This window comes from Rhinolophus ferrumequinum, chromosome 19, assembly GCF_004115265.2.
Source record: "Rhinolophus ferrumequinum isolate MPI-CBG mRhiFer1 chromosome 19, mRhiFer1_v1.p, whole genome shotgun sequence".
Taxonomy (NCBI): Eukaryota; Metazoa; Chordata; class Mammalia; order Chiroptera; family Rhinolophidae; genus Rhinolophus; species Rhinolophus ferrumequinum.
In genome coordinates, this window is record NC_046302.1 from 34,783,942 (window position 1) to 34,796,067 (window position 12,126).

The following is a 12,126-nucleotide window of genomic DNA, read 5'->3' on the forward strand; positions in this document are numbered from 1 at the left end:
ATTTCCATAAAGGTAGTAGTAGCATTAAGTGGGAGTTAAACTTCAATTAGTTTTTCTGGTATTTAGTGAATTAAGACTTTTAAGTTTTGGAGAGTCATGTGTTTTTTTTCCTTAACTCAACTGGGAAATAGTTCATATTATTCTTCCATGTCCTGAATACATTAGATGTTAGACATAAACGAAACATTGGAGAGCAGCAATGCTTCTGTGAAATTACCTCCCTTAGAGCGGGGTTTCGCAAATAAGAGTCATTGACTTACCACTTTCCGAATCCCTGCCATATCTCTGTACTAAATACATATACTCTTATTTAGTTGATTTTTTAAATCAGCTCACTTTTTTTACTTCCATTTAGTTTAAAGCAAAAACTTAATATTCTCCTGTATCTGGAAGTTAACATTGGTGGATAATGATAAGAATAAATACAGTGAAAATAACTGTTACTAAATATTAGAAATTGGAGCACAAAAATCCCTAATGAAATACAAATGATAGTAAATCTGTTTGCTTTGCAAAGTATGTATACAATACCTACAAAAAAAAAAATCCTTCTTTAAATAGAATGGTTCCATTTGTGCCCAGTCAGATATAAGGGGATATTCAACTCACTGTCACTTAATTTAAGGTAAGATAAGGTTTTACATCAACATTTTCTTGTACCAGTTGAACACCTATATGGTTATTGGGCATTTAGCCAAATGATGGCATTCAATTTTAATAGAGGTCTTTGGATACTTTAAACACTGCGGAAGGAAAGCGACACTAAATCAACTTACTTCTATTCCCTCTAGGCTGATGCTTATTATACTGACTTTCACCTCAGAAAAAGGAATTCTAAGAAACCCTGTGAGATTAAAATAACTCCTTTTCCCCTGTGTCCTGGGGCCTTTCCTTGAGGGCCAATTGGGTTGCAGTGGAGACAAGCCCAGGTGTTCCCTAGCACGATACTGGACTTCCTGTGCAGCTTTGGTTTGTGGAAGAACATATTCAGGATGTTCAGGTTCTGTAGCAGAGTGCAGACATCCATTCATACTGGATCACAGCTGCTTCTCTGCGTGGTGCTGCTGACATCCAGGGAGAGAAGCAGCACGTATGCGTCCTCTGGGTGGGCTCAGCAAGTAGCCTGTGCAAATTTTCTTCCACCTGCCATTAACATCATGTCATGTGCCTCCACAGTTCTTAGGACTCAGGGAAATGGTACTTTAGACCGAAGTTTCGTCACATGTTTCTTAAGCAATGAAATAACACCAGATGCTCCTCACTTTGTTCCCTAAATGTCCTGGTATGGACTTAGTATTGTAGTTTTTTAAAAGAGGTCTTCAAAGCATCTAATAGTTGTATTACAGTATTAAGACTCCTGTCACTACCAGCTCACCAGCTCTTGTTCTTTGCTAATGTCTGTTTTGTGTACTTGAGTCAGTGTGAAGCAGTACTTCTTGGAGAATAGTGTAATTAATAATTGAAAGACTGATCTGTTGGGATATGAGTAGCATAACTAATTGTCCTCGTTTTGAAAGTCTAGCTTGTGAGATTTCTAAGAAGGTAAAGGATGGATTGAACAGTGAGTTGAATTGGCAAAGAACCATAAGCAAGAGGCAGGTTTCTCTTCCAGATGTTTTTTTCCAAATGTGAATTGTGAAGTCCGGGTGGTGGCTGCCGTAGTGGCTTGGCACTGGCAGTGGCAGAAGCTGTTGCTGGGGCCTCTGCTGGCATGTGAAGGAGGTACTGCTGTGCTGTTTCTTTTCTCTTGCCTGCTTGGCTTAATTTCCCAGGTGGACATGATGCTCTGAGCATCTTCTGGCTTGCCCCCTGGAGGCTGTGTAACTCTCTGCAAAGGTTCCATTAGTGTCAAAAGAAAGTAATACGTTCACTGGATCCTTTGAGTCACTTGTCATCACCCCTCCCCTCCATGTCCCCGTCCTTAAATCTTAACTCCAGATCCATCCCAGGGCAGCTAAATCATTTAGTACAGTGACTTCCTGCCAGATGTATTTATTTTTCATTTATGTAAGTACAGCCAGTCAGAGTAGTCACTGGGGTGTAGGGGGTTGGGGAAAAGGAAGGGAGGACCTTCTCATGTTTCTGAAAGTACGTTTAAGGATATTCATTTAAAGTGATGTTAATAAATACTTCATTGTGCTCAGTTTCTTCGAGACTAAGCAGGTCTGCTCCATGTTGAATCTATATCTCAGTTGAAAAGAAAAGAAAATGAACTTTTTTTAAAATGTAACTTTTTTAAAAAAGTCTTTAATATGGTGAATATTGAGAATTTTGATTCTTTGCAACGAGTCAGTGTATCTTATATTGGCCCTATAAGGTAAGCTTTCGCAGATATGGTTGCTGGATATTACCTGTTTATTGGCAACCTTGGAGACCTTACAACAGATACAGTCTTTAATCTTATTGTGCTCATGAGCTTGTAGCTATCCTTTACAGTTCCCAATCTAAATGTTTATGGCCTCATTACTTACATACATTGCAGAGTGTTCAGTGAAAATCCTCTATTATTTACTCCAGGAAAATCTGTGAAGAAATTTTCCATTAGTCGGAACATGCTAATAATGATTTTTAAAAATTTATGTAAAACACTTACAGTTAAGTCAGTGTTTTTAAAGATGGAAAAAGGTGTGTCAGTATGAGGTCAGACAATTAAGTTCGCGAACTCATCCTAGAAAAGCACTACATACCTCATTGCTGAATATCACTACAGTCACCTTCGAAGTACTCCCCTGGGGAAGCTATGCACTGATGCCAGTGCCTAGTCCACTCTACAAAGCAATTTTGGAACTGTTTTTCTGGAATGGCCATGAGAGCTGTCGTTGTATTACCCTTGATGTCCTGAATGTCATCAAAATGTCTACCTTTCAATATTTCCTTTATCTTTAGGTAAAGAAAGAAGTCATTGGGGGCCAGATCAGGTGAGCAGGGAGGGTGTTCCAATACAGACGAGAGAACACACTAACAGAAGACTATCTTTGTTTTTAACCCCCCCCATAAAAAAGACAAAAACAAAAACAAACTCAGAAGCTTGATAGTAGCTTATTTAGAAGACATAGTTGGCTAAAGCTCTTTCTTTCATGAGTTTGTTCAGTCTTTATTCTAGATCTCCTTGGTAGCCTTTTGAAGGAGCCATGACAATCAAAGGTCATATGGTGTTTCACTTTAAAGAAGGATCACCAAGCTCACGTTGAGTTCTGACTATGTGTTTAATTTCTGATTTGTAGACATGGGTATTTTTTTCTTATGTGAATCTACTATTATATTCCCTTTTAGACATTACTGTTATAGAAAAGAAGAGGAGAAAAATCAATCTGTACCTAGTGAAAATGATAATAACAGTTAACATTCATTGAATATTTATTATGTGGCGGGTACTATTCTAAGTACTTTTTATTTGCACTGATTTATTTCATTTTACTAACAGCCCTGTGAGGTACAGGTACTCTTTATTATCCCATTTTATGGATGAGGAAACTGAGGCACAGAGAAGTTAAGTAGTTTGCCCAAGGTCATGTAGTTAATAGATGACACAGCTGGGATTGAATCGCCAGGTAGTCTAACTGTACAATCTACTATGCTAATTGTCACTTCAAGTAGACAGTTACATAATTATTCAAATTTTGTTTCAGTCATTGTAAATTGACATTCTTTCATTGGGTAGGAATTGGATCTCTGTTATTTCTAAGATTTCCACCGAAAAGATGAAGGATGTATGGTCCGTTAGTGATCGTTCTCTCCTTCTAGTTTACCTTTAGAATCTCTCTAAAAGTTCTAACTGCTTGTAGGAGAAAAAAATGGCCTGTGAAAAACACTGTTACATGGATTTTAGTTGCTTAGTTAATTACTTTACAAGCCACTGGAGGCTTAAAGCTTGGCAAGCGAGACATGCATTTCCTAGTGTGGAATTCTCTCTGTTTAAGGGATCTAAAATTTCTTATAATGAACTGCATTCATTTACTTCTACCCTAAACATTCTCTTTTTGTCTAGCATGTTTCGCCAGGGGATGCATGACTTGAAAGTCTGGCCTAATGTAGAAGCAGATGGATCAGAACCCACCAAAACTCCTGGCAGAACAAGCAGTACTCTCTCAGAAGATCAGATGAGCCGTCTTGCCAAGGTAAAAAAGAAGCTATTGGAACAAGTGGAAGGCTCTGAATGATGTCTGTTGTGTTATAAATGAACATTATGAATTCTGTCAAATTATTTTTTAATTTGAATTTAATTTTTAATGGTAGTTTTATTGAAATAAAATTCACCCTTGGAAAGTGTAGAGTGCATTAGATTTTAGAAAATTCAAAGAGTTGTGCAGTCATGACCACTATTTACTTTTAAAACATTTTCACAAAAAAATGTAACCATGTATCCATTAGTAGTTTTTCCCCATTTCCTCCTCCCCTAGTAACTATTAATTTATTTTCTATCTTTGTGTCTTTTCTTATTCTCAACATTTCCTGTAAATCATATATTACATGGCCTTTTGTGTCTGTAATGCCATCAGATTTGAAAATGTGGAGCTTTTGGTGATATTTTCAAGAGGACCGCCCACCTTTTTTTGCTGACTTAGTCTTAAAGATGCAAGTGTTACATGCTAGAGATTCTTAACATTGTTTGGAAGTGAAGATTCCATACACTATTTATACTATTAGCTAGTCTAAATTGCCCTCATTCCACTCCACCCGTTTTCAAAATTGCTTAATGAAGTATTTTCATTTAGAAATACAAAAGCTAAGGTCAATTCTGTGCTTAAATCAGAACAGTATGACTTACTTTGTCAGTATCTGTTCATACAGCACTATGCTGGATACTGTTTAAAGATCCGTTTACAGTTCTTTTCTTAAGAGACTTTCTTTTAATTCTTAGGTGTAATTTTCCTTTGCAATGTTGTTAGTACGTGTGCGTCTTTAACGTCTGGGGAAGGTTTGATACCAGGCGTTTTACAGCTGATTACCTCAACCTATGCGCGGTAAAAATCTGTATGAGAAAAGAGGAAGTGTTTGCCTTGGCTAGGCTTCGTGCTTCAACATAAAATTTTTGCTGCCAAATCCCTTCTGTGTCTCTTCGCATAGCTCTTTTATGCAAAAATGATGTCATGTCTTCCTAACAGGCTTTTTAACCAAATCACTTGTCACCTTCCCTCCTCCATAATTAAATAAATAAATAAATATAATTTTCACAAACACTCATTCTGAGTTTTGTTTACCTTCTTTCATGTGATATTACGAATGTTCTCAGGCTTCTCATGTGTCTGCCTTCTCTTTAAGAGTTTATCTTAGTGATGAACTTTCATTTAAACTACTCTGGGACTTTTATAAACCTTGAATAGTTAATGGAAATTTCATCAGATTGAGCTCATTTATAGCCTGTAGGTCAGAAACGGTTAAATCTCAAATGCAAGAGGAAAGAAGCATGTGTTGAAGAAGCAAGTGCTCTTAAATTGTGTCGAGAACAGTATTATAATTCATATTAGGGATAGAAAACTAAATTTGAGGGGGAATGGATAGAGTCAAGAAATACAAAGCTGTATAGTTTTGAAATTCATCCACTTTGGTTTTCATTAAATGAACTATATAAGCTGCTGTTCATATGTTCTCAATTTTTTTCCAGTTATTTTCGATGGGAGATTCAAAAATAACTTTTATAACAATTGGCTATGACATTCTTCAAACAGCAGTATATGCAGCATTGGAAATTGTTTGAACGGGACTTCTGGCTTTTTAATGTAGCACAGTGTTAATAGCATACATTTCTCGTTTTTATGTTTTGATTTTTATGGTAGAAAAAAGATGTGACTTAATAATGACCAACTTTTAATATTGAAAGAATAACCCCTGAAAGAATTGTATGGGGTATCAGTGCACATTTGCAATTCCAGAACCGATGACTAAGCATATGCAGAACTAAATGAGGTGTTGTGAAGATGCCTCCTTAGCATTTTTGTTAATTGGTAACAATCGATAGTCTAAATTCTTCATATGATAGCGTATGGCAAGTTGGGTTCTCCTTTTTCAAGAGGTAGTTACTAAAATTTTATATATTGTCTGTATTACCCAGAGTGGTTAACAATTTTCAAGTAAGTCTTTATGCATTGGTTTCTAAATCTTTAAAATAGGAATAAAAATTAATGAGAGTAAGCATCTTACAGTCTTTATGATGCTAATTGGAGATGAGCTCTTTTCAAAGTTCTTTGCCCTTAATAGAATTAATTGTACTTTTTGAGACTTCAGAGCTTGCTGTGCTGTGACAGCTTGCATTAGTGTTAACTCATGTTCCCCAGGAACTAAATAGAAACAATTAAAACCAGTAATTACTTTTCTTAAGGGTAAAAATACATCATGTTTGTAGCATTGTTGAAGGAACTGCTCCCTCTTTGAAAGAAGCTCTTTTTATTTCTTGGCACTTTGGGCTAATATGTTTCATTCTCCTCTCTACAGAAGTTGGTCATGTGCTTTGAGGAGGTTTCAGAACCTGTTACCTCCCTGCTGCTATTGAAGAAAGTGTTTTAAAATGTCTTAGGTTTGATGACATTGGAAGGTTGAGCACTTGGAAGCAATTTACGGTGGGAAAAACACTAGTGAGTCAGAGATCTGCCATCCTACCAGCTCAGGGAAAATAATTTCTGAGCCTGTAAAATCAGAAGTTTAGAAGGAATGATTTCTGAGGTTCTGTGTATATGCAGCTATTCATATTCTGTGTTCTAAAAGTACTGACATAGCATAAAATTGGGATTATTTATTTACCTGGATTTTATAGTTATCACTTTAGTAGAGAATAAACATGTGGTCATCAGTTTGCAATTGTGAATTGAACGTGTTGTGTTCACGTCATTTCTTTTCTTCTGCAACATACGTGCCTCAAGTTTTAGTCAGGGCCTGCCCAATGTGAGTGACATGGCTGTGCTCTTAGATTTTATTTTTGTTGTTTGATTAGTGCTGGCTTCTTAAAGTTTTCAGACTGGATTCCTGAGTATAAGTCCCTTTGATATTTTGATATTTGTTATGGTCCTAACTTCTAAACTTAGCAGAGAAAGAGTATACTTTGATACTTCTTATGTTTTGAATTTAAAATTATACTTAATATTTGTTTTGTTTTCAAAATTGTGACACAATAGCTCTCTTTCTTTCTGCTTCCCTATCACTCTTCTTCCCTCTCACCCACATCTCATTTTTCTGGTTCCACATTAAAAAGTTTGTTCAGTTACATTATCATTCCCTTCCTTAAAACATTTTGAAATTGTTTTTGGTACAATACACTTTTAAAAACTGGGCAAGAATGTGTATGCTCATGTTTCTGTTTTCATACAAAAGGAACAGAAAGTTTAGATGTAATACATATAATTTTCACACTCCCATTATAAGAAAAGAAATGAGTATTCAAATAGATGAGGTTTACATGCTTAGAACTGAATGGTTTATATCCTGTTGTTGCACTTCGATTTTCCAGCCAGTGAATTTACTGTGATTGTTTCTAATTGTTGAGAGGGCATTTGGCTCAAGAGTAAAAAGGTGTACATAAATCTTAATAATAGGAAAGCAGAGTTACCATGCATTGTACCCATGAGCCTAAATAAATGGCATAGCGACAGTTTTCAAACTGCAATGTTAGAAAGTTTATTCAGTTATAGAAATGCGTTAGTCTTGGCTGCCTGGGGATAATGGGACAAGAGGACTGTGAAATGAAGATGAACTATTATTTAAATGGCCTGTGAAAAGATGGCGTTAGATAATTGTTAAGCAAAGAACCTCAAACTCAAGCTGGACTAAATATTCTTACTCTGACTTACTGCTTAGCGATGAAAGTTGAATTATAACTGCAATGTGAATAAATGCAGTTTAAAAGCCTTATTTCTAGGTTTAACAGTTTACAAAAAATCAAATCCTCTCAGAAGAATTTTAATGGAATTAACCTCTCTAATGATTTTACATCATTTTGTGAACATGAGTAGTTTTCCTTTGGGGAAAACTATGTAGTGTGAGAAAAGGAAACAAAACTGACTAGTCTCCAGTTTAGTTCTTATTGTGTGTAACTGGATTTCTTAGACTTAGTAGGGAACAGGAAGACATACATGTAGTAATATATACTCCTTCCTCCCCCATCTTTCTTGTCATCCTCTCTTTCCCATCCCTAGAGTTCCCTAATGAATTTTTACTATTATAGTATCTTTCTGTTTGCATTGGTTTGTGAAAGTAATCAAAGGCCAGACTTCTGGAGCATCACTTATACTTGTATTGCCCATGTTCCGGCCTTTTCATGATTGTGGCCTTGAGCAGATTTGCCCATTGTTTCCATCTGCTCTGTTTTTCAGCTTGTCATACTATAAGAGTTTTATGACTAGAATGCATATCCACCTGGGGTTTTGGATGTGACTGCCCAGCTTTAGTGTTTGATTTATATTTGAATCCACGTCTTTAGACGTGAAAGGTTAGTGCAAAACCATGCTTCTCAACTGTCTCCTTTTCATTTTAGCATCTCTGCTGGATGCCTTTGGCATGTGCTTTCGTTTCTGTCAATTTGATTAAGAGGCGGCAAAGAGAAAGTAAGGACTAGATGAAAAATGTTTTGTGGTCTGAGTGACACAGAGAGGCTGGGGTATGTTGTGAGCCTTGGTGCAGTGAAGTTGTGGGAAGATGTGGGGGTGTTTCAGGCTGCCCTCGGATTGCCTGCACAGGGTCACTGTGGTCCAAGGTCCAGACCTCAGGTTCATAACAGTAGGCACTGGCTTTTTCTAGTTCATCCAGAAATAACGACATAGTATCTTGTGAATAGGTTCCTGTCAGTCAATTTAAAAGGTTATTTATAATCTAGAGCTGTACTGTTTAAGGTAATAGCCGCAATTCACATGTGACAATTAAATTAAAAATTTAGTTGCTCTATTAGTTACCATAATCACATTTTAAGTGCTCAACAACCGCATGCGGCTAGCGGCTACTTACTGGACAGTGCAGATGTGGAATATTTTCATTATTGCCAGAAGTTCAGTTGGACAGCATTGGCCTACAGTGCCCGTTCACTAATTTGTAATGGATGAGTAACCATGTTACTGTCTTTCTGGTAATCATATTACTTGTGTCTGCTACCCAGGATGCCATTTTTCAAGGCACCTTGGAAATTAAATTAGTCTTCAGGAGATTGTTGATTTCTTAGTGAGCCATGAAGGAACTAGCCTGAAGGAGAGAAAGTTTTGAGAGGTATTTCTCTTAGTTTGGGAGAAAAATTTTTTTAATCATTTTATTATTACTTTTAATGTTTTCTTAATTCTTTTTTTTTTTTGCATTTTTTAAAAAAATTGTTTCAGGTGTACAAAACTATGTAATAGTTAGGCATTTACATGCTTCACAAAGATGCCTGGCCACTGCAGTTTGGGGGAAATTTTAAAAGGGCTTTTTTGACATTATCTTTCTAGTTGCAGGATTACTTGACTGTACTGGCTACATTGCATCAAACTACCAAATTGTCATGATCACAAAACAATCCTTTAAAATTGAGGTTAAGGTAACAAGATATTTTCTGGTCACATAATTTTTTGAGGTGGGATTAAGGCTCTAGATTTTAAATTATTTTATAGTACTATTTGACCTGCTGAAATATTTGTCCTTGAAAGAAAACACTTCGCAATTGAATACATTGCATTGGATGGGTACTTGTCTTGAGGCATTAATTAGAGTCACTCACCAAGATTTGTATTTTAAGTATGTGGACAAGTCCTCTTTATCTCCGCCACCGGTCACCTGCTATGTCGAAGGCACACTTCTAAATGTTGGCAACAAAGTATATGAAGAGGTCGATGCTGCCATTGTTAGGGCCATTATGAGACAAAATAATAAGTGTAATGATAATCACCTTGCATGTATAAAGTGCTTTAATATCTATAAAATCCTTTAGCATAGATTGAGAACTGAAATGGAGAAATGGGTAAATCATGGCTTTGGAGACCGTTTTTCATTCAGATTCTGTTGTGTCTATGGTTTAAATGTAATCTTAGATTAGCTACCTAACCTTCACTAAGCCATGGAATCCTCATCTGTAAAATAGGAATAATAGTTATATCTCCTTTTTTGAGTTATCGTGAAGACTAAATATAAGTGACATAAAGTATTTAAAGGATTTAGTATATTGCATGGCAATACTAAGCGCTAATAAATGTTAGCTGTTGTTATTACTTTCTCTTATTTGCTTTTATTTGCTTCTAACAAGTGTAACAATTGGACTTGTAATATATGTTGGGGAGGGGGAAATTCCCCCCTCTCCCCTTCTTTAGTTCTATCAATAATAAAACTAACACAAGACCAGAAAAACCAAGTTAATATGTGTGCATGAGAGATGATAGATGATGTTCTCTGAAATGATGAACCAGCCAGCTTTTTATACTTTTTAGACAAAGAAACAATAAATTTGTGGAGAAATAAGAGGACAAAGGCACTGTAGGTTTGGCTACTCATTAGTAAGGACTCTATTAAACAAAGTTTGAGCTTGCAGAGTAAGTTAGTAAAGGAGTAACAGGGTTTGTTTATATGAGGTTTTCGGCCCTGGATTCCTTAACTTTAGCTTTTAAGGTGTCTCTCTCTCTTAGCACCCCTGGAGCAAGGAGGCCACCTTTCACAGGGGAGATTTACTTTTCTGATTCAAGGAGACAAGGGAGGGTCCACATTCCCTTCTTGGACTGGATGCCATCAAGTAACTTTTCATTCAAAGTAATCGACATGTCATTGTGGGGTATTTTGGGGTGGCCTGCCCTGGGCCTCGACACAAACTCGTGATACACACATTGTTTTTAAACTCATGAAGAGATGGAAACTTAGAGAACTTAAGTGTTTTTTTAAGGTTTCATGTTTACTAAGTTATAGAACCAGGACTTAAAATCAGGTCTTTAAATTCTTTCTGTAAATGTCTTTCCAAAGATAAGTACCAGTGGTGTGTTTAAAATTTAAGGATAGTGAAGACTTTGCATGGTGTTGTTCTCATCAAGAAGATTAAAATTGAAAATAGGAGAAGAGGCAGAGGGAATATGAAAACAATGTATATACACCTGTGGGTCCTCAGGTATGGCATAAAAAATGGTGCCCAGTACCTTAGTGAGCAGTGACTAACCTGTGGTGAGTATCCATTACGTATTTGTGCTGTGAATGGACTCCAGTTACAAACAATACTTACGGCTTCAATTGGTGTAGCCAATGCATAAATCAAAAGCAGTAAAAAAAAATTGCTCTTAAGATTTCTTTCACCCATAGACCTCAAAGAACTAAGGTTAAGGAGGAAAGGAAAGACGACTGCAAACAGGATATATATTGTTCAAAGAAACAAAATATAGGAACTTCAGGGTACAGACACGTGTGAGACCCCTTTACTAAGGATAAAAGATAAAAAGAACAGATGCTGATAAATTTGTAGAAACATTTTAGAGCTGTAGAGAAGTGACTGATAGTTTCTTTGTGTGATCGCAAAAAAAAAAAAAACAAACAAAAAAACTTTCACCTAGAAAGTTAGCAGTGAAGTCTCATTTATTTAACCCAAGCTTTCGCCAAGTTATTGCTTAATCACAGGATAATTTTTCAGAAGGTTGAGGAAAAATAGACACGACTATTCCAGGACTAATTATAACCTATGTGAAGAAACAAGTTGGTGAAAGGGGAGTAACAGGAACTTTGGGGAAAAAAACTAAAGTTGTCACATTATACTTTTGGATTACAATTATAATCGAGGAATGAAATAATGAACCAAGTTAGAGATGAGTCTTGGACTGTAAGAAAACGGTTCTCAACATGCTTGGAGGAAAGGCAAGATATTTTAACAATTTGAGAATGTAAAAGAGAGACTTGGTGAATTCATCCCAAGAGAAACTGATTCACAAGAGGTGATTTGGGCTGGACATATAAATTGAAGGCTTACTACCGAAGGTGCCAAAAAAATGTATGCAAGTGGACACTTTGGTCAATGCTGCAATAGTTCGCTGTAATCCGAAGTGTCTGGACACTGATGGTAACCACTTTGAGTATCTCTTGTAATTGCAGAAGTCAAATGTGACTTGTTTTCATCTTTTGTTATTAGTATATATTGAGTATTACAATTTTAATAGTTTTTCCTTTCTTAAAATGTGTATACATTTTTTTGGCATTTTCTGTGTATACCTA

At 36.2% G+C, this 12,126-nt stretch overlaps 1 protein-coding gene across 1 annotated transcript in view; it reads left to right on the plus strand.

Annotated features, from left to right (window-relative positions):
• PIK3C3 (phosphatidylinositol 3-kinase catalytic subunit type 3) overlaps window positions 1-12,126 on the plus strand; it is a 131,460-nt gene that overhangs the window by 11,864 nt on the left and 107,470 nt on the right. Inside the window, exon 4 of the mRNA XM_033087657.1 lies at window positions 3,989-4,118. Within this exon, the coding sequence (XP_032943548.1) occupies window positions 3,989-4,118 (130 nt within the window). The remainder of the gene's footprint in view (window positions 1-3,988; window positions 4,119-12,126) is intronic.